At 43.0% G+C, this 23,974-nt stretch overlaps 1 protein-coding gene across 1 annotated transcript in view; it reads left to right on the top strand.

The window, feature by feature from the left end:
* The first annotated feature begins 1,723 nt into the window (after positions 1–1,723).
* The window catches only part of xylt1 (xylosyltransferase I), a 74,840-nt gene continuing 52,589 nt past the window's right edge, over positions 1,724–23,974 (top strand). Inside the window, exon 1 of the mRNA XM_051384887.1 lies at positions 1,724–2,116. Within this exon, the coding sequence (XP_051240847.1) occupies positions 1,835–2,116 (282 nt within the window). The 5' untranslated portion in view covers positions 1,724–1,834. The remainder of the gene's footprint in view (positions 2,117–23,974) is intronic.

Below are 23,974 nucleotides of genomic sequence, written 5' to 3'. Positions count from 1 at the left end.
TACCCTGTGCAGTCAAGACTAACAGACATAAATGTAGAATTTGAGGCGGGAATTAGGAGTGTCAAATGTGAAAGCGCTTTGATTAATTTACAGGGTGTTTTCATGTGAGCTATTCAGTCACAAATCAAAGGACACAACCAGTTTGAGTAGCATATTTTTAATCACATTAAGCAGCAGAGAAATACTGAACACAGGGTCCGTTTGAAGCACTGAGGTGCAATAAACTCTATCACTGTTGTGAAGGAGCCAAGTCATCACTGTTGTAGATGCTTTTTTTTAGTCACATAGTAACCACAGCGTTGTGGGGCCGGTACAATATCTTAATGTAATTTGAATCCAATCAATATAGTTAAAGAATCTTATTCTGAATCAAAAGTTCCATGAGTTCAGGTTGTTATGCTCTCTGATCATGTCCAAATAAGGTCAGCTCACAGGGTATATTAACTAAAGCTGTGCCACATGTTCAAACTCAACTTGGACAAAAAGGGCTTTAAATACAACATTCTTTAGAAATGAAATAAGATAAAAAAAACTTTTCAAACATTATGACATTTTTACTTATGAATGTATTCTTTAAGAACTACTGTCCACTGTGTATTTGAAGAGCCTCTTTGAATCTCTCCTTGTCTATTCTTTTTTACTGTATGTTTCCCTGCCTTTTGTCATGTGAGGATTATAACACTGTAGATCAACAATCAAACACCATATATCTACTAAATTTGGGTTTAAGTACATTTAACGGTGGTATCTAGCTGATGTGAGGCGTCCGTATTTGTTTTGTGTTAATAAGTGCCAAATGAGGTAGGTATATCAGAGCATGCAGAAAAAATCGGAGTTTCCCAGTTGTATGTATACGGCTTGGATGTTGATGTGAACACTACTTAGTCAACAAGTTTGCGAGAAAAAATGACATGGAAATCAGCAACATCAGTAAGTGAGTGGTGATAAATGAAATGTGTGGATGTTGATGGGAACAAATAATAAGAAACCCAAACAGGAGAATCTTTCAAAGGGGAAAGTGGCAGCTTTTTTTTAGTATCTGGAAGCATTGGGTACTGAGTGACCACCCCCGCCAGTCACCTGGAAGAGAGCTAGAATAAATGACCAGGCGCACCCAATCAGAGTGTCACAGGGGGCCAATCTCTGAATTCATAACAGCACCAGCACACAGCTGTAACTTACATCCTAGGAGGCAAGAGAAGAAAAATACTTTTTCCTGTTGGATTCCAGCTGGGATCCAGCAAGTGGGGTGTAAAATATAGCCAATATAATCTTCCCAAAGTTGGAGAGGCCCTACAAAAATTCCAGTGGGGTTTTTGAATTAGTTAAAAGTGTCCTGAGGCACTCAGAATTCCTGGCTACGCCCCTGTTGGGCTCAGCATGTCTGTCAAACCCTCCCTGGAGGCCCAATAACACTGCTGTTCTCTGCTTAATGATATTGAGCATTGCAAATTTCAACATTTGCAGGTATTTGGCCATTATCTGAATCCCCTCTTGGAAAGAGAAAAAAAATGAGGGTGTAATTTAGAGAACAGACAGCTGAGTCGCACAGTAGCCTGGAGCATCATGTCTGTCGCTGCACATCAACGCGCCGACTTTCACCACACGGTGGCCCTGTGCCTCTCCTTCTCAAAGCTCCTCCTCGCCTCCGCCACCGTAAAGCTCAGCCTCCCTCCCCTCCCCTCATCTCCCCCCTCCCCTCCCTTTCCTCCTCCTCCTCCTCCGCCACCACACAACCTCCTCATCGTCCTCCCCTCTACTTCCACTCCTTTCCTCCGGTCGCGCTGCGCAGAGCCACAGACGGTCCTCCAGCTCCGTGCAGCCCGGTGCGAAGATGGTTGGCGGCTTGTGTGCTCGCAGGTTGGCCCGCCGGTCGCGGTCCGCCCTGATAGCAGCCCTCACGGTGCTGCTGGTGCAGACGCTGATTGTGTGGAACTTCAGCAGCCTCGACTCCGGCGAAGACAGGGAAAACGGAGGCTCCAACATGCGGGAGAAGAGGGACCGGGTCGCAGGCAACAAAGCCACTGGCAGCGACTATATCCAGCACGGGGTCCGGCGGCAGCAGCAGCATCTTCCTCCGCTGGGGAAGGGGACGTCTCGCCACATACAGCAGCCGGTAAGACAGAGGCTTGCTGCCGATGTATTCATGTCATATCCCCGCTACATAAAGAGACTGTCTCGCCGGGGATGAAGCCCCTAGGGGTTGGCAGGCAGGTCAAAACATCTCCAGTTTGCGCTTTTTTTGGGGGGATAAGCCACACGGCCGGGCCTCAGAATGAATGAATGTATGATTGTTGTCACTTGAACGGAGGCTGCCTCGTAGGGAAATGATAGGATATCTGAAGCCAGGCAGATGCAAAGCGAGTCCCCCCCCTTTTATCGCTCCCCCCGATGCTGGGAGACGAGCATCCTCAGCTGAATGCTCGCTGAGGACAGGAGCCACATTGCGCCGTTTGAATGGACGCACTCCGGTCCAACACTCCGGCTTTAGAAATGCCAAAGCTGAGTATGAAATGTGAACTCAGCGGTGTAGTTCACTTCAGGGCAGCACGATGAGCACGACGGGCCAAATCCCTTCAAGATAGTAGCTGAGGGGGTGCGTGGATAGCAGAGTGACTGGCTGGGGTTGTAGCCTGTATAACTGTCACGGTCAGTTTGGTGTTTTAAGTCAAATACAGCAGCTGCATGGCTCAGCAGATGCTGTCTGGGCAAGGCCACATTGAAACATAACCTAATTTGCAGAGTTGTTTTTTGATGAGTGCACAAAGATTAGAGTCATCTGCTGTTTGTAAAGACACAAAGTGTTTTATTGGTGGTGGCAACATGAGACAGAAAGGTCAAGATAGATGTGATTGTGGAGCCGAAGCAAACATAATGAACATCAAAATGAATAAATGAAATTAAAGACAACCTGTGGACCGGTGTCCATTCAGAAGCAGTGGAGATGATGCCATGCTTTGCTCTTTTGAAAATGTAACAATTGGCTCCCCCCAAAAACCCAATTGTTTACCTGTAGGCTCCACTGACTGCTCCCTGTGCCCTGGAGGCTGCACACCGAGCAGGTTTTTGTATTCGCACAGTGCTTTTTTCCGTGCGCCGTGTGATTAATTTTAACAACCTGATGTCTGGAATTAAATTCTCGAAAAAATTGGGCTTCTCGCTCGCATGGTCTCTCAAGCAGTTAGGCTGCCTTAAAGAAATTGGCCGCAGTTGTTCCTGGCAAGAGTACAGCGTTTTCCCCTCCACAAAGCTGCCAGCCATTCAAGTACAGCCTACACTCTTCAGCCACCATGCAAACCAGTAGATAAGCGGCCTTGATGTAGCATGATACACTGTGGCCTCCGTGCTCAGTCAGTCACTCGGAGCCATGCACTGTATCATCTGTCTCCTCTGCAGATCTTACAGTGACTCACTCACTTCATTGTCCCACCTGCCGGCATCTCCACAGTACAAAGTCACACTAAGGACGGGTTATATTTGAGTCTATTTTTGGGCAATTGGAGAATCCTCTAACGAAGTATTCCTTGTGATAGTCCTGCAGAGACTCGTTAGTGAGTTTATACTATAACTCTTTGGGGTATTGTTATTATTGTGTGGAATCTCTGCAGTATTCCTATAAGGATTGTACATAAATGAGTAATGCTGTGACATAACAGGAACTGTGGCTCAGTTGTGTCAGAACTTATTCACGCTGCGTCAACACCGATTTGTCCGAATGTGTTTCACTATTAAAACACACAGTGGATCTGCACCCATGACCTTTTGATGAAGGGCTTTCATCCCCATCGCCTTGAGGCACTTCACACAGCCTGTATGCCAGTCAGTCCACCAGCCAGTCAGCTCGCCTGCTGCCTGCCTGTCAGCTTGTCGACTCTCTGCAGTTCTGTGGCCCCCGGACTCTTAACATTCAACTGGTCACCCTCGGCCACATGCACTCCCTCAACTGGTTAATCACTGCCTTTTCATTCTTTCTCCCCTAGTGTGGGTGTCTGTGTGTGTGTGTGTGTGTGTGTGTGTGTGTGTGTGTGTGTGTGTGTGTGTGTGTGTGTGTGTGTGTGTGTGTGTGAGAGAGAGAGAGGCTTGGCAAGGCAAGAGTTGTCCAGCCTAAGGGTGACGCATAAGCGCCAACTGATGCTATATGAGGCACCACGCCTGAGAGAGGGGAGAGCAGCACTTTGATCCAGAATAGAACAAGCCAGAAGCTACAGTATGACAATAGCAGAATTTCTATGTGATAACTTGTGTTGGATGGGAACATTATGCATAGCTTCGGATGTGTCATCCCAGCAGGCAGGAGCTACAGTTGTCATTAGTGGTTGTCTCCTGTTGTGTCTCTTGAGGGAAATGCTGCTAGAGAGCATAGATGTTTTCTTCTCTAGTCCGACAGACACCACAGCTTGTTGTTCACATCTCCACTGCCTCATATATATGGATATAATGGTCTGAATCATATTATGTTAGCTGTGAGTGTTAAGTCTTTACACGCAGACAGTAGCTACCTGTTGCTGATTCCCCCATCAGAATTGTCTAAACTTATTAATTAGTCTGTCTTGTTTTGCCTGACATCGGTTTATTACAGGAGATAGCATCACAATTATTATTAATAGGTGCTTATTAAGGCGGTCCTGGTGATGGATGTAAAAAAACGGCTAATGTGCCAGAATTAAACCAGTCTACCTTGAGCAGGAGACTGAGTAAAGCTTTGAAAAGCGCCTCCGAGCTTCACATCTGGTCGTCAGCGTTTTCTTTCCATCTGCCACTGTAGTCATATACTGTCATGATCCCCATGTGCCCACAGCGGGTGTCCAGCTCACACATGTTGTAAAGAGTTTCCCTATTAGTCATAGCATTACACGTAACATTACCTCTGATGTACACTTTTTCCATTGCAATGAGTTTTCCTAATGGATTCCGATGGCAAAGATGGCATGACAAACCATCTGAAAATTCACTTTTACCCTTTTTTTCTACTTGTTTTCCACAGTATGGTGATAATGTAATACATACATGACAAGCTTTACCAAGGAATATTATCTTAATATTTTATTACAAAGATGGTCACTACAGTTTTTTCCCCACAGTGGCTCACTTGGCTTTGCTGCATACCTAATTTATACAAAGAAGTGATTGCTAGCAGATATTTTACTTGAATAATTTGTGACTGACGGAGGATGTTGTACGTTCTGTGTCAGAGAGGGAAACAGAATTTAGAGAAGCAAGAAGTGGAAGAAAACCTGAAACTGCTGTCTCACCAGCTCTGTGGGGATTCCGACTGTAAATAGCCTGATATTAATGTTCTTATTAACAACATTTCTTATTCTCATATAGCAGTGGCAACTTATACCAACTGCAATCAAAGTCTTTGAAGCCGTTTTTCAGGAGTTAATGAGAGTAAATGAGCTCTTAGATGTTTGGCAAAGACTGTCAGAATTAACATTAAAGGGATTGGAAATGAAATAATTTAGTAAACACTCCAGTCATGCTGGGATTGTTGATTTTAAATTGTAATCATGTGTAGTACAAGTAACAATGCACCAATGCACTGTACAGATGTTTTGCATTTAGGAGCTATGCTGAATTCTATTGTTGCTACCAGTCTATTCTCCAGCTACCACCACAACCACAATGTGATTCATCCCACTGTGTCCGTGATCACAGTGCTGACTCACACACACACACACACACACACACACACACACACACACACACACACACACACACACACACACACACACACACACACACTGGCACTCACACAACCCAAAATTATGCATGTACATACGTAGATACAGGAAAGCAGCTCCACACAAACACACCCACATACATATTTATAGTAACACACACACACACACACACACACACACACACACACACACACACACACACACACAAAATTATGAGGGCTTTTTTTCCAATTTCCTTTTTTTTTTTGAATTGGTACATAGTGCTAGGATGTACGTTGTGTTGAAGAGGGTGCACACAGTCATAGCTAATGCAGTCCTATTAGCTCCGAGGTGTGTGACTGTGTGGCCACTTCTCTGTTTGTGAATATGTATTTGGGCTGTCAGCTTCAAATTGAAATTGGAACTGCAGTTTGGACTTGGGAACAAATCAAGTAATTGTGTGGGAAGATGGAGTCGTTTTTCGGAAACCACATTCATGGTCAAGAATGAGCTTCCCTTCTTAAACCTTACAGTTTATAAGCACAACGGGCCGTGTCTTCTGCTCCAACAAGGTGCTTTCGGATAATGCAGTCATGTATTATTTACCCCGCTGCTCTCAGAAACTGTTATTGTTCGCTTTGCTTGCGTAAAATGGTGTGAACTAGCAAGCTGTGCTGACCAGATAATTATGACACCAGACTTTCGTAATGTAATGTGAGGAAGCGTTTTGGACTCGATAACATTGAGGGGAAATTTGAGGATAAAGACAAGGCTGTTAGTTGACTTTGTAAAATGCAGCTTCCTTACGTAACTTTAGCTTAACGTCAGTCAAGTAAAGCCGCAGGGGAACAAAGTCAGTTCTACAACATCAGTTTCCGATTAGGCATGTATGTTTATGTGTTAGTTCTCATTCATTCAGACTTGGTTTTTTTGACAGTGACAGCCCTAATATATACTGTTTATTACAGAGGAGTATGACGGAAGTACTCCATTGTGTGCCAGGATTCTCATTTTTATTCCCTGAACGTCGTTTACTTATTTTACTTTACCGCCTTTCTCACCTTTCCCACGTGTTTCAGATTCACCCTCTCACATTGCGTTCTTTGGCAGTGTAGTTTGTTCCAGTGCCATTTCTTGTGCCAGTCACTGTCAGTGCTGGTTTTTGTATCATACAAACCACTTTAGTAGTGGTAATTGGCAGTTAAATTGGCACTCCTCGGGAGTAAATCGTCTTGGAGTATGAGCTATTCTGCTTTAAACAGACCTTTGAACATACATAATTACAGTCCAGAGACACCCAGAAGATGCACTGTGTGATTTAAAATTTCAAACGTCCCAATCATTACACCAATAAAGTGTGTCTCTGTAAAACCTGTAATGAGGGAAAAGTAAAGTACAGCCTGCCCATCAGTCCATCCATCTGTCGTTGAGATTTCGCATACAGAGAGCTTCTTTTGCTGTTAGTCTCGGAGAGAGGAGGGAACATATTGAGATCTGAGGGAAGAAGTATGCACCTCAGACTTGAAAGAGGTACATCGAAAACCCAAGACACTTTGATGTTGAAGTGTAATTTGTATACATGACACCATCCCTCAAAACCTGCAGTGGAAAACATTTTATTATTATCATAATGCAGTATACCGTTAAAACCCTGTCGTGTTATTTCCCCGAGCGACTCATATGCAAAATATCAATGTCAGAATGGAATCCTAAAACTTCAGCCTATGTATAGTTTGTAGACTGAAAGTTTGGGTATCCATAGCAGCTCAAACATCACAACGCAGACACGTCCCTGTGAAACACTCCTTCTAGCACAGGTGCTGAATGTACTGCAGGCCTCTTCAGTGTGGTATCCATGTAATCTGTTTACAGCAGAGGCTGCAGCCTCTCTCTCTGCCCCCTTCAGTCCTCTTTGCTGACTTTGTGTAAAGGAGAAGTAGCCATTTAACTATTCAACATGTGTCAGGATGTTAGAAATACTACACGTACACTCTGGAGCAGAAAACACACTGGCATGACTCACACAGTCCTGACAATTATATTGACTCTTGCTTAGGAGATGAGAGTAGAGCAAGTTCCATTATCATATTATATTTAACAGGGCAAATGGATTACTGCATCATCAAGTTAATAGCAAACAGTGTGTTGTGGGTTTAACATTTGTACCATATGTATATATTCTACTTAAAAATGGCTCAAAAGTAATGCGTAAATGCAGAATAGCTCTGGTGGTAGAATTTAATTCCTGTCTGATTAAAGAATGAGAGGACAAGAACTCTAACCAAGCAGTCAAGTACTGATGATACACATTGCTATGGATGCAATTTAATTTCAGTATAGAAGGCTGCAATGGGAAGGAAAGCCAAAATTCTCATATTTTATCACAAAGTTAGAATATGTAAAATAATTTGATGATATAACTTTTGGCTTCACTATTTTCTGATGGATTATTGACTAAAAGATTAATTAGCAACCACACAAGCAATGTAGCTCCATTTGTAATCCCCCTGTCATGTTTGAACATAATCAATACTGAGCTTTTCGGTAACACAGACCAACAGATGGGTGACAAATGGAACGAAAAATCCACGTAAAGGCTTGGAGCACGGCTTTGGGTCACGATGAGTCTCCTGAACAGCTTCAGGGCTCCTTGTTACAGATTCTTCAAGTCTCTGGTACTCTGATCTTTATAACTACCAAGCAAAACCGCTGCCTCATTCGGTGTTTGGTGATGGCGGTAGAGTGCGTCGTCTAACATCGTCGTCCGAAATAGGTGTTCAGTTGGTTTGAGATCTGGTGACCAGGCCATAGCGTATGTGACCCCTCGTGTCCTGTGTTTTTCCTTTCATCTGTCACTTGTCTGTCTGTTTGTTTGAAAACCCCAAACCAATTACGTTCAGATATATGAATATGGAAATGTTTGGGATGGCATGTCTAAAATGATTTTAAAAAAGGGTCTTTTTACAATACAGTGAAAAATATTTATGTCTGAAAGGGGCTTAACAGACACAATTCACTGTCCTCTCTCCTCTGTTAGTCTGTGTATATGCCTGCGTGTCTGTGTGTGCTTTGTGCTCAGCTTGATGTCTTTGTATGTCTCATCTGTAAAACTGCAAAATCAAAGATCATAACTACTGTTCATCTCTCTCCTGTCAAGTCTATTCAAACAAACCTCACCATTACCACCAATTAGAGTTGCAGCGCTCTGTGTCAATCCATACACACAACACATCACCACAACTCCAGCCCAGCCATCTCTCCCGCCTCTGCGAGACAGCCTGCCCCCCCCCCATCTTCCCCTCATCCTCCCATCATCCTCTGCCGCCGTTACAGATGGTTTCATTCCCCAACACATTAATAACGCATCATCCAGATGAATGAAGCTATATAATACCTAGCGTTGCCAATAATCCCATAGGTAAGAGGCTTAGCAGGCAGCCCTGAGAGAGAGACAGAGAGAGAGACATAGAGAGATAGGAAGACGAGGCCGGGTGGGGGGGGCTGAATTTGTTTTATCTGTAGTCGGGTATCCATGTTGATATTTAGCACAGAGCTAAAATTCTACACACACTCACACACCCAGACGTTTGGACTACACGGTCACCATATGGAGGGGTTATTAGGCCAATCGCTCAAGTCCCTCGCTGTTTAGTAGTTGCAGGGTTATCCCTTTAAATAGATCTGCTGTATATTTTATCAGAGATCAGTGCAAACTGCTTTAAGTGATGTACTTGAATTACACAATTTTCTGGATTTGTCATCATATTGAACTGCTTAATAAAAAGGTGTTTTTTTATTAGTCAAAGGACACGTTTGTAAATGTATTGAATTTTAATCAGATTATTTTTGACTTAAACTTTGATCTATGTTCAAACATTCAGTCTCTGAATGTAAGTACTATTGTCAATGCAAAAGAACTCTGTGAACTTTTGTGAAAACTAAAACTCAGAGTACCGCATTATCGGGTTTTTATTTTTAAGACCATGCGCACAGCATGTGTCTCAGAGCCTAATCTGAAGTGAAAAAAAAGCGTTTTAACTGGCTTTGACTTTGGACAAATTTATAACAGAAAATCTGTGTTACAAACTGGAGGTGTGAAGGAGTTTGAAAGAGGTTTACCAAACAGGGGTGGTCTAACGAAAGACTCCAATTGCGTTATAGGAAATCTGGGATCCAGCATTTTTGGATATTTGACTCATACTCAGGACTAAAAATCATCATATTTCAACCTCTGCTGCACATATTTGGACTACCCTTCCACCAACGTTAATAGAACTGCAATACTAAAATGCTTGAATATCTCTTTAAGAAGTTTTATGGGGCTTGAAGCCCACAAGTAAAAGTATACTTTTAAGCTGTTTTAATCTCCAATTATGCCTTACAACATCAGATTTTGAACTAACGTGTTCAACAAATGCATTTTTTTGAGCATGAAATGACTGCTGCTGAACAACATATAACCTCTGCTGGAACTAACCTTTATTCATAACCAGCAGAGGGACAATCAGTAGTAACAAAATGACTGCCTTATTGATTGTGTTTTTATACACAGATTCTGCAGAGACCTGTATTTTAGAGAGGATCATATGTTTTGTCTCTTTATGTTGTTAGCTGCCGAGATGGGAAGGTGTGACATGAGGAGAAGCTGCACTAGCACTTTCCCATCATGTCAGATTGCCTAGAGTGGCAGTCATATATCCTTTTTGTTGCTTTTTGTCTTTACAGTTTGTATTGTATCTATAGCATCTATATTGCAGCCCCAGCAGAATGGACTTCAGTAAGAGATCATTAGACAGTAGGGAGCTTGTTTGTCTCTCAACCATAATGGTCACATCACACTGAAAAACACTTGACAGCCTTGTCCTTGTCAGGAAGCATACAGTAGATTGCCCACTTCTCTGAAATCGCTGCAGTGCCGTGATGCAGACATGCAACATGCTGATCCACATGTAACACCCAACTGCACATGAACATGTAATCACACCCACACAAAGTAATGACACTGAGTATGAGCTACTGCCTTGCTATCTCCTCCTCAACACACCATACACTAATCCCCATGAATTGTGTTATTCTAATAAGACAGGGGGGTTTGTGACAGAAAAAGAAAAGAGTACGTGGCAGTATGGTGAGGACACAGGGCGATGACACGTCGGTTGGGTAGAGATAGGGGCGATCCGGCCTGTCAGGGAAAGCTTTTGTCCTTCCAGTCCCGTAGAGCAAGAGGAGAGGAACTGACAGCGGCGCTTTTCTTCTTTTCCTTCCTCCTCCTCCCTCTTTTTTCTTCTTCTCACTTCTGGAGCTGAATGCCAACAGCCCAGAAGACTTGTCTCTATCTATGATTAAGAGAGAAAGTGAGAGGAGAAAGAAAGAAACAGAGATAGAGACAGGCATAAAATGCAAGGGGGACAGATATGCAAGACGGAAGAAAGCTGGAAGAAATGTTTTTAGGGGAAAAAAGAAAAGATAAACGTCTCATCCCTTCTACAAATCCGACGTCAACTCAAATCCCGGCGTAATCCTCAGGAGAACCCGGTTTGGTTTGAAGGCTTGTTAGTGTAGCTTGGGCCCGGCTGGCAAAGACTGTGTGGTTGGAGACCATTTCTGGAAACTAACCTGAGTCCAAATGGCCTCCATGCATGCAGGGATCAGGTCTGTAATTTTCCCCTCTGTTGGTGAAGTTTAGGATTTAGAGGTAGGCTGATGCCAAGTAACTGATCAAGCTGGTTTTATCAAGCATCTCTAAGTAGGAGCTCTGATTTAGGATTAGACTGAAGAGGATGGTTGAGGGAATCTGCCCAATAATCCCAGTTCTTCACTGCCACTTGAAACAGGTTGTGATTCCACTAGTTTAATTATTCATCCTGATGGATCCTTGCTTCTGTTGGAAATTTCTTTGGATTATCCACATCTGGATAACATTTCAGAGTAGCCAATGCTTTGTAATGAGAATGTTTATTATGTTTTCTTATGCTATTCAACCCTACAGATTCTGAAATAGGCCAATGTATCATCATCAATGCAGAGAAATTATGCAAAAAGTATACAGTGTTCCATTGTATGCAATGGCGCCGCTACAGCTGTGCGTTGAGCCTCAATGCCAACTGAAGTACCATAGCTTGGCATCAAATGTCAGTTTTTTTATTTTATTGATTTATTTGATCAGATAGTTCCTCTTCCTGTGTGTCTACTTGTGTTTGGACACATTTTTGGTCCTCTTCTACAGAGTCTGCCATGTTGAAACGCCATGTTTTCTACAGTAGCCCAGAACGGACAAACCAAACACTGGCTCTAGATAGGGTCTTTCATGCTTTTTACGAGTTTCGCAGGTACCGTAGTTTCTCCTACACGCCTGGAACGAGAGGGTGAGTCTAGGGGGTTGTAATCTGCAACTACAGCGCTAAATGCCACTAAATCCTACACACTGGTCCTTTAAGGCTACATAAAAGATGGTTAAAGGAAACACTGGCAACATGAGAATTCAAGTGGTAAATATATCCTGTAAGAATACCTTGATGTGGTAGTATTGGCCTAGTTTGGCCTAGAGAGAGAATTACCACATGTTTCAACCATTACATACTCATGACACAGTTACCGGTTACATTATGCATAAGTGAATCAAGGTTTGGGTTCATGGTCAAGGTCACATTGAGTAATCGCTTGCTTAGAGGTCAGCTGAGGTTGCCTTTGCCTCAGGGCAGCCACTTTTACTAGATGTTGCAAGGACACAGTGGATACAGCCAGGATGCACTAGTTAGATATACACACCTGCAAAGCATCCACACAAATGCATACACGTGCATACACACTCCCACGCACTCTTCAGCGTCCCCTCGGTGCTAAACGCGCACACCTACAGAATACATAAAATACTCTCCTTCCTGTGTCACAAAAAAACACTCACCCACACAATCTCCCTCTCACAAACAAACACACACACACACACACACACACACACACACACACTTGCACATACACAGTGGCCTCTATCTTCCTGCTCCTTCCCCCTCGGCACATACGCGCACACACACACACACACACACACAAACACACACACAAACATGCATTTTGAGAGTAAATAAAATTATAAAACACTCTGTGCACCACATGAATAGCTGCTCTTCACCGCCAGGACAAGCCGGAGAGAGCTCTTACTCATTACTGAACAGGTGTTTCCTCCGTCAGCAGTGCATCTAGACCCTGTCTGTCCTTCCTGCCCGTCTCCACTCTGCCGCAGGCCTCAAGTGCGGAGCTCGTAAGCTCTTAACGCGCACGCACGCATGAACGCCGTCACGTTTGCCTCCTTCTCCTTGACTGCTTCCTCACCCTCTTCATCCCCGCATGCTCCCACTCCTCCTCTCCCCGGTCGTCCTCTCCTGCCTCCCCATCTTCTCCCATCTCAAGTGGAGATGTCTTACCGCACCACCAAGTCGCTCGCTGGTCCTCCAGACACCGCAGGCCTCCCAAATCAGCTTCAATGAGGAGCCCTGCAGAGGCTGTCGCTGCCGGGGAGAAATTGCGCTGTAATTGAGCTGCTTGATAATAATACGTTCTTCTCTCTGATTTCCTACCAGCAGTGAATCATCAACACCATCATCATCCTGCCATCACATCAGCAACGCTCCGCAGACGCTTCCACGCTGCCGCCGTCGGAGTTGACCTGCTCTTTCATATGACTCTCTCTCTCTCTCTCTCTCTCTCTCTCTCTCTCTCTCTCTCTCTCTCTCTCCGTCAATTGCTCTCGTTCCACTTATTTTATTCCCATTTCCTCTCCCTTTCACTTTTCTCCCGCTCCGTCCTCGCCACTACACTCTCCTCTCATCTGTCTCCAACCATCCTTCCCGTTTCTGTTCCATTTCATTGGACGGCATGCCTCAGAGGTATACAGAAATTACAATGTACGGAAAAAAAGTGTGTGTGTGTAGGGGGAGGGCAGTGGGAGAGAAGATAATTAGGATGGCTGATTGTGTGAGCACAATGTCAAATGCCTTTTTGCTACGTACTTAAGGCATTCATGCATCTATGGCAGGAACCGGGGAAGCTTGAACATTTTAGTAGAACAGTTTACTTTTTTAGAAGAGGATCTGAATTTCAAACACTTTGAACATTTAACCCATAAGAGCTCTGTTTTACTTACTCTCTCCATTCGGTTGCAAAATATTTCCTGTTCATGTATTCCCATGTAAAACTTTCAAAGGGCATAAAGGCCTCTGTTTTTCCCTTGTGGCATTTGCTGTTTGTTAAAGGCGAGGGAATGTTTGTGCGTGTGCACGCGCATGTTCATGTAAATGTGAGAAAGGATGAGAAAAAGTCTAATTATTGCCAAGCAATATTGGAAAGTTGGTTAAATTGTGAGGAAAGTAAGTAAGATTTTGTGGCCTAGAGGGGAAAAAACTGAGACAGAGGGTTAATCGACTCCGAGACTCACAGGCTCAGATGTAAAGAGAAAAAGAGGTTAAAGGAAAGGGAGCGCTTGCCAAGATGGGTTTTAGACTTAGTGAGAGAGTGTGTGTGTGTGAGTCGTGGGTGGGGGTGGGGGGAGGCTGGTTTACACATGGCTTTCAGTGCTTTAACCATCCTCATGAGAATTGCCTTTCCATAGAAGAGAACAATTAGGAAAATCATTGACTGCTTATTGGTGTCAGCACTCTATTGGTGTGTGTGTGTGTGTGTATGTGTGTGTGTGTGTGTGTGTGTGTGTGTGTGTGTGTGTGTGAGCTGAAACAAAGAACAATACTGCTCTTTTTTCTCAGTCCCTCTCTCCCCTCCGAATGGCCAGTCTAGTTTTTCGGGGGGGTAGGGAGGGGGTTTTAGAGCTTTTTTTTTTACTTCTCTCTTTGTCCTCAACTTTCCCCCTTAACTGCTGTGAGTGAAATACGTTTCACTCAAATAGGCCTAAAACAATCTTTTTATGTAACTCTCAGTTTATCCGCAGGATAGATGAATACGTCCAAGTAGGTCTCACAGCACTCTTCCAGTAACTTTCATACATACCTTATGGCTTTGTGATCTCTGGACATGGCTTGGCTGCTTCTATGGGGCTGAAATGTGAGTACACCCAACCACATGCCATACCTGTACATGCAAATTGGATTAGCGAGGAGCTGCTGTACAGAAGTATATATACTGTATGGATGTACTGAGTTAGTGTGTTTATTAATATTAGCCTGCTGCACATGTATTGCATATATGCATGTGTTCCAGTGGCATATAGAGTACGCAGACATAATTGTCTTAACTGCTGAGAAAGAGATTTGGTCAAGGCAATTATAATTCAGCCAGGGCACATCTGCTTGCTTAGCACTCAGTTTGTTTGCTTAAAAGACACAAATGACTGCAATTTAACAGCAATAGAGAAGGACTGTAATGAGTTGGTAACTATTTGCCTGATGTGAGCGTGTTGCTCTAAGGTGGGAAGAATAATCAAAGGAATGGGACTATGTTTTCACTGGCATTATGTCCAGTGGCAGCAATGGAGATTAATGAGTGTGAGGTTTATTAGCTTCTCAATGCTATTCTGCTTGCTTTTTTTTCAATCTTATTTTTTTTCTTTTTTCCCCCTAATAGACTCAGAATATAGCTTATATATTGCTTCTGCTGGACATATTCTGTTTAATACCTGATGGCGAGGTTATAATGATGCCTGCTGCCCTGGTAACAGTAGCAAGAAAATGTGCTCCACACATAGAGCTCCATACTATCTGTGGACGTGTTGCTACATTATTACTAACAATGGCTAACATTGCTAGAGCTTGGTTTTCCAACTTCTTGTACTGGAGCACGGTCAATTCACCATTGCCAGCTCCAACTTCACATTTCCGAGGTAAATGGAAAGCAGAATTAAGATGTTCACATGCATACCAGTGTCCTGGTTAAAGGAATAGTTCAACATAACACTAGTGCTGTCAAACGATTAAAATATTTAATCGCGATTAATCGCATTAATGTCATAGTTAACTCGCAATTAATCGCACATTTTTATGTATTCTAAATGTCCCTTGATTTCTTTTTGTCCCATTATTTTTTCTAATTTTAATGCTCTTATCAACATGGAAAAGTGGATCGGATTGCTTTGTGCAAATGTTGTTTTTATTGAAAAATCATCCATTGTCGCCTGGCTTTGACGAGGGGGCGGAGAATTCGTATCAGCTGTGTGTTTGGCCATCAAGTGGTATTTCAGACTGGACGTGCTGCGATGATAGCTTAATCACAACGACAAAACACGCTCGCCATCCACTAGGCGTGCTAGGCCAAAAATAACGTTAATCTTGCGATAAAAAAATGTACGCCGTTAAAATGGGTTTGCGTTAACGCCGTTAATAACGCATTTAACTCACAGCACTACTAAACACATTTAAGATATAACATGTTCATTAGGGAGCTTTAGAGGTTCTGATGAGCAGATGTTGTTACCTTTGGACTAAGGCTAGCTGTTTACCCCTGTTTCCAGTCTTTATGCTAAGCTAAGCTAACCTACTGCTTGCTCCAGCTACAGTACATACCAGTGTCCACAGTGGTATCAATCTTCTCACCTTACTTCTAGGCAAGAAAGCATATTTTTAAAAAAACTATTCTTACTAAGTGTTAACCTGGTTTTGATCACATTTGGGATAAGACATTTACATAGAGCATAGGGAAACGTGATTATGCTTATTCATATCCCTGAGTACATGTCAATATCCAAGCATGAGTCTCTGTAATTTGTGCACCATTTGATTTACCTCAGTTGTTGAGGACACTTTAGTTCGGGCTCTGTCTAATCACTGGCAATTTGAGACAGGAGTGATAAGTGAACCGATTTATGCCCCACATTAGTGATGTCAGACTTTCACTTCAGTGTCCATCATTATTACATGGTTTCTTATCATAGTTGATGTTGTTCGGACTAACTGCTATGTATTTTGAGATTGGGATCCTCCTGCACACATAACAGACCATCAGAAACCTGTTAAAGGTGCACACCCCCCTTAGTGTCTCAGTTTCTTTCTGAGTAACATATTGTGTTTTATCAAAATTGGGATTATGGTTTTATGCTGATTTTTTACATTTCAGGTTTGAAACAGCAGTTGACAGAACAATCTCAGCTCAAGGACCACCTACTCGCCTATTCTGGAGCTTTCAACCGTATCAGATGGCCCACACCAGCAGATGGAGTTTGCTCGTTTGAGTGATGGAATAGTAGAACTTTCTATTATACTGAGCACCATCTGCTGATGAGGATTGTATGATACAGCCGGAAGCTTCAAAATGAGTGAAGCAAATAGGTGTACCATGAGATTGTTTGTATATCAATATATATATATATATATATATATATGTGTGTGTATATATATATGTGTGTATATATATATATGTGTATATATATATATATGTGTATATATATATATATATATATATGTGTGTGTATATATATATATATATATATATTTATATACACACTGTCACATTGCTCCTGTTTCTATCTTTTCTCTTCTTTCTATATGTGTGTTAGAATATACCACCGACACCAACGCAAATTCCTTTGCATTCATTTGACTTTAAAAAATGTAGTAAGAACATAATCCACAGTACTATATATGTTGAATTATAAATGAGGTGTGTGTGTTGAGTGTCTGAGATGCCTGAGATCAAACCGTTTGTTTCCTGCACGGCCCGTGCTGTGAGACGTGCACTGCACACTGTATGTATCACGTACAGAAATTCACTATAAAGTTGTATTACGTATCTTTAATGGATGAAGGGTTGTGAGTTTATGATGGCCCGTGGCTGCACACGCTTATGTTTGTGTGTGTGTGTGTGTGTGTGTATAGAAGTGGGGGCGGCCATGAGGAGATGTGTGCCTGCTGCATTGAACATCAAAGGTCAGGGAAGGTGATGGTTCCCTCTCGTTGTGTGTGCGTGCGCGTTGTGCTCCACATGGTGTCCCAGCCTGCAGCGGGCCTGATGATTCAGAGGACACAGGCTGCATGATGTGCACTGTCTTTGACCCTTCTCTACAGCAGCTGTTAATGTAACGCTGCAGCTGTGTGTTTGTTTATGTTGTTGTTTAGTGGCAATGAGGAGAGAGGGCAGTGTAAATGGGACTAAATATGTATGTTTGTCATAAAGTTGTCACTATTAGTATGCATTCATTGTGAATGATATGTACATTGCTGTGTGTCTTTCATATCAGTGTACAGCTGTGTGTATTTAGCGCCTGCTGGGTCACCCCAAGCCCTTTGCGCTCTTGCCAGTGCCCTGCTTTGGCTCCCAGGGGCCCCAGAGGATTTTTTGCTGGGATATAGCTGACAAATTGATGCTGCCGGATTGGCTAAATGCTCCTTCTGTGGCTGGGACCGGCTACAACATACTCTGAATACCAAGTGTTGGCCCTGAGCAACTTTTCTCTGTCTTTGTTCCCCACAAAAACACACACAAACAATATGACATCATCAGGCAAAACCCAGAATTTCAGATGGGCCCAGCTTGAGGAAAAAAGCCCCAAATCCAGCCTAAAATCTGGATCAAAAACCTAATCCTCCACTCTGGGGGATCTGATCTGAGTCGCTGCGGGCTCTGGCTATTGGCCATCACTCCATTCCTCATTGCCCTCTCTCTCTCCCTGTCTCCCCTTTCCTCTCTCTATAGTTCAGTCTCTCAAATTTTAGACAGCTGTTTCACACTGTGAAAATAGGGGAAAGTAGCTTTAATTTTGCCAATAATGCCTCAGTCTGTGCATCTGCTATGTCGGAGTGATTAGCGAAGCAGAAGCTGTCTTTACTATGGTGACAAGCCCATATGGTTTCCGTATGTACTAGTAAGCATTATGCTTGATCTGTCACTTTGTATTAGAATTTGTTTTACATATAATATAATATAATCATTACATCTTTCCCACAGTACGGTGGGGGCAGGGTTTGTGTGTTTGATTGTAGTATATGTGTTTGTAACTGATTTTCCAGGATGAGTTAACTCTTAAACCAAGAGTCTGTGTGGTTTTGGAGGTCAGAAATGGATTAGAAAAGACAACAGACATCAATGTAGAAGTCACTGAGTTAATCCAAATGGAGTGTGTGTGTGTGTGTGTGTGTGTGTGTGTGTGTGTGTGTGTGTGTGTGTGTGTGTGTGTGTGTGTGTGTGTGTGTGTTTGGGGGGAATTTGGCTACTGATCTGGTAAATGTGTGATAGATGTTTTGCTGTTGAGTCTAATCTCACACACTCCTCCACACAAACACACACACACACAAAGCAGTCTTTACATCCACAGTGTGACTGAACCCAGTGAACCTCAGCTACACTCTTCAGTAAAGATACTCCTTCTTGTTACACACACACACACACACACACACACACACACACACACACACACACACACACACACACACACACAGAGGGGGCTCTGTACGGCTCTTTAACAGTTTCCTCTCAGACAGAGGGAATTTAGCTCCATCCTAGTTTCGGTTTGCCACACAGTGCACCACTGTAGCCGGCTAGCCATGCCTTCGTCTTCCGGGGCCTTTAGCTGTACCAATAATCAGCTAACCTCCACCACTTGCCAAGGCTAACCACATAATTACTGTACTCATCTGGCCGAATCTCTTCTCAATGCAGCGCAGAAGCATGATCCTGCAGTTGCAGAGAGCCGCTTTAGCCGAACCCTCGAGCACCGAACACTACAAGGCTGCTGCTCAGCTCTCATAACCCTCACTGCAGCGTGGTGAAGATAGAGCCGACTTTCTCAGCTTATCTTTCTCAGAAGGTCATGGATTAGCAATCCTTGGGCCTTGTAGCTCTGACTCATTCTTATGGATCAGCATGGAGCACAGTCAACAAACCAGTATCGCAGTATGAAGTGCTCAGAGTTGTGGTAGGAAAGTCTGATTGGTGGTGGTCGGACTGTGTTGGAACAGGATCGCAATGGCATTCCTCTGGAGGACTGGAGAGTCACTCTGCTACACCAGCGCAGGAGCCGGGGCCAGACAGACTGGAGAAGCTAATGAATGAGTGTTTTATGGGGTGCATGGGAATGGCAGGTATATATATGCCTTTGCCTGTGTTCCAGAGTGTCTTTTTCATACCTAATTTATGTATGGCGTATGCATGAGCGAGTAGACGACATGAATTTCACCCTGGTTACATCCTGTCCCCATAACAGGAAAAGAAGGAGTAGACAAAACGCAGCCAGGAAATACTTTAATTGGACGCCTCTCTGTGCAGTCATTCATGAAACATGGGGATTTTCTCAGCTTTATGTTTTTTCCTCCATTGTACGTCAGAGAGCAACAGCGGAACTCTCAAGAGTGTAAGATCTAAAAGAAGGGGATTAGTGTGTCAACTAAATAAATAATTTGTTATTTTCCTGTGATTACATCTCCATCCATCTCCTCCAACTCAACGTCTCACTATCAGCTTACTCCAGAAAGACAAACCCCAAAAATCTTAGTGTTAGACAATGTTGGGAAGTTTTTTTTCAAATCAGTATAATGATATGGGATACCAACTTGCTTTTGCCATCATGAGATAAATGATTTAACTATAGGATTACTAGAAGGTTATACAATCATTATAGGATTATTATAACCTTATAGTTGACACTGCTTGTGTTGTATCTAGGCCTGTCAACCACAATTTTGTTAATTTCAGAGATACTTATTTTACGTTTTTTTTTTACATTTCATTTAATTTTTTTCTGCTTCGTTAACTTTTCATAGGTAGGCCAAATGAGGACAAACATCTTGAAAAAGTTACACCTCTCATCAAGGGCTGCAACCAGCTTTTATTATCATTATCGATTAAGTAGTTCATTGATTGTTTGGTTTATGAAATGACTGGAAAGTTTTCCTGCTTTCCAACATTTTTAAATTGCCTATGTCCGACCAGCAGCCCAAAACCCAAAGATATTCAGTTTACTGTTATAGAAGACAACAAATTTAGCTTTTTGCAGGTATTTTCTGTCTTTATTTATTAATTAATTGACAAACTGTTTAAGCTCTACATTATTAGCACTACATTACATTATTATTTTTCATGATTTTTACTCTGGTCTGGTGTAATTCAGGACGGGCAAAGAAAACGTACAGTATTGGAAAAACGGTATGAAAGGGATGTCAGTGTGATGATAACAATCCTTGAACTCCTTGAACAAGCTGCCCTTATAGAACTTGGCGCATTCAAAGTGATCAAATGCTCTGAATCCCTCACTTCCATTCAAGTTGCACAACAGGTGACGGGCGACCGAACACGCTCAACCATGACTCAACGGCACCCGACAGCCGACAGTCAGCTCGGTGCCTTACACCTGCTGGCGGATTGTGAAAAGAGAATTGCAACCAGAAAAGGTGGTACCCTCAGCTGTGTGTTAGACCCTCTCAGCAAAGTACTTAAGGCATAGTAAATGTTCTGCTGTGCCAATGGAAAACGTGTAAAAGATTCTGCCTTGTCAGACGCTTTGTAGAAAAGTAATTTCCTCTTGTTTCTATTGAGGCTGGAGATAAGCCAGGACTCCTGGTACACTGAGGAACAACTTACAGATTACACACACTTTCTGTTATAGTAGAGAAAATACAGACTCACACAGCACAAACACAGTCACACACGTGCACACACACACACACACACACACACACACACACACACACACACACACACACACACACACATACACATACACATAAGTAAGCATGCATGTTATAAGCTGTAGGAACTTGTGCAAAATATGAACTTACACCCACATATACTGTACACACTGACCTTCATATATATACACATAGCAGCTGACAGGAGAGCTTCACAGTTAGCTTTTACAAATCTTGTCGTTTTCTTCCACCACAGAGACACTGAAAAGAGATGTCTTTATTTAAAACCTGCACATTTATTTAATTCCACGATTCAATTATGTATTTACCTCTGCAGTATTTACTTTTAGCAAAAAAACAACAACGCTGTACATCATTAGTAAGATAACCCGCTGAGAAAAACTGACAAGTGAAAAAAAGAAAGGAAAAGAGAGAATGAGAAACGAAGGAGGCAAATGACAAACATGATGAAATAAAAAAGTTTTTCGGAATAACGCTGCGTGGGAGGAGATTTGGAGTGACCTAATTAAAATGTTGGAATCCTGAGAGGAATAAATTAAGAAAATGTCAGTTAGGCTGAGCCGGAGGAGGGGAGATTAAGAGGCGCAAGCTCGAATACTGTCTTATTTCTGCTCTTCTTCTCTTTTATCACTGCTGCATGGAACATTGGTCTTAAACAACAACATAGTGCCATAGTATTGCCCAAATGTTAACCATTTGAGTACATGAGGACAGTGTGCAGTGACATATGTGAAAAGAAAAGCAATGGTGTGGCAAGTTGAGAAAGTTTTGAGCGTAAAGAAAAAGTTGGATAGGCATGTAACTAGTCTGACACGGCTGATGTTCTATTCTTCAGACTTCCCGAGGAAACTTTGAAATGAAAATGGAAATGTGAGAGTAAAAAAAGAAAGAGAGAGACAGGAAGCTACAGAGCTTCATCAAAATAGTCCCACCTTGCAGTTTAAGCTGCTTAAGGTTTCCACATCATTACTGTACAGTAGCACTATGAAAGGCAGCAGTGTATTAGCATCATCCAGCTAGCATCCTCACTGACTTCCACCAGCCGTCCCAGATACATTCCCCCTGTGGGGAAGCTCCATATGGGGCCAACATGTTTCTGCTGTGCTGGGCAGGATGGGACCATACGGACGCTGTCGGACTGCATGTAGCATGTATGAGAGCAGATGACGGCAATGGCAATGTGTCAATTGTCAACACAGAGGAGGAAAGAGATGGGATGAACAATAAGGGGGGGCGGGGGGGCTGAGCAGGAGGAGGATGGAGGGAGAAAGGGAGGGAGGGAGGAGAAGGAAGAAAGGACAGCTGGTACCAAGATTGGTGTTAGTTAAGGATGACTAAGTGACATGTTGACAAGAGACAGATAAGAGGACTCCATGGAACAAAGATGAAAAAGGCGAGTATCAGTGAGCCTCTGATGCCAGTGTGCTTTAGTAAAGTACAAGATCTTTGATTCCACTTCCCTTTGAAGTGATCCATGGAAATAACGCCATGTGGCATGCATGAATTTCAGCATTGGGGGAAAAAAACAGATCCAGCCTGGTGCAGCATCCCTAATGTCGAGCCTTCACATTGACTGACACAGCAGCAGAGTTCTTCTGCATGCTTTGACGACATTACACCAGTATGCACCTTCACGCTGTTGGCTCAATGAGCACTCACTTTACACTCAATTGCAATCAATTCAGAAAGTTAAATTTCATCAAAGTTTTAACAATAAAAAACTTCGGCACTGAAAAGGATGTTATATCTAATCTGTTGGACAATAATCGCTCGCAAATGAAACAGCAGTTTCATTTTACATTTTCAAGCGAGCTGAAATGAAAGCGAATTCCCCCCTAACGCTTGCGTGCCACACTCCAGCACCTAGACCCACACTGTGTCATCCAGGCGTGTAGTGTTTGTTTAGAGGGAATCCATTTCAGTGCTGCACTCCACAGCAACAACAGCAGGTCATTTGTTTCAATCTAACAAGAGATGGTTGGAACATCTATTTTTCTCTCAGTTCCTCCAAAAACCCTGCATCGGCCTGGGGAGGCTTTACATAATTTCTGTCATCATTCCTTATCCCGACGTTAAATCTCCTGTGGAGTCTTAGGTGTGTGAGGCTCTGCTCTCCCGTGTAGTAGCATGCAGCAGTGGGTCTATGTCGGTGGTTAGTAGTGTAACAATGGCTGTGGGGCTACACTCCACTTAAGCTGTCACGCCTGTAATGAACAGCAGATTTCAGTGTGAAGCAGCTCATCTGTTGGTGTGTGTGTGTGTGTGTGTGTGTGTGTGTGTGTGTGTGCTGAGAGAGAGAAAAAGAGAGGGGAATCTGAAGCATAAAATGGCAAACATTGTAGCTTACGGGAGAAGTTCTGACTGACTGCTGTGGTTACACTTGGTCTGTTTCCATCCACCTGTTGTTATGCACCAGACAAAGATGCTCTAGGGATGGAAATGTCGGCCTGCCAGTCCGTCAGTCCATCTTTTATATATCAACAACTATTGGATGCACTGGCACATGTTTTTGTACAGATGGGCGTGGTTTCTAGATGATAAATCCTAATGATTTTGGTGATTTTACTGACTTTTCCTCTAGCGCCACCATTTGTTGTTTGGGGTATAATATCTCTACAACTATTGGATGCATTGTCATGAAATGTTGTCGCCATCATCCGGTCAACATTAGTAGTCGACCCATTTCAGTATATAATCAGTGGACAGAGCTTCCGGCTCTGTGAAGTGAAGCCAACG

Source organism: Dicentrarchus labrax, unplaced genomic scaffold (genome assembly GCF_905237075.1).
Source record: "Dicentrarchus labrax unplaced genomic scaffold, dlabrax2021, whole genome shotgun sequence".
In the NCBI taxonomy this organism is placed as follows: domain Eukaryota; kingdom Metazoa; phylum Chordata; class Actinopteri; family Moronidae; genus Dicentrarchus; species Dicentrarchus labrax.
Note: the sequence above shows the minus strand (reverse complement) of the source record. Positions and strands in the feature narration are given on the sequence as shown.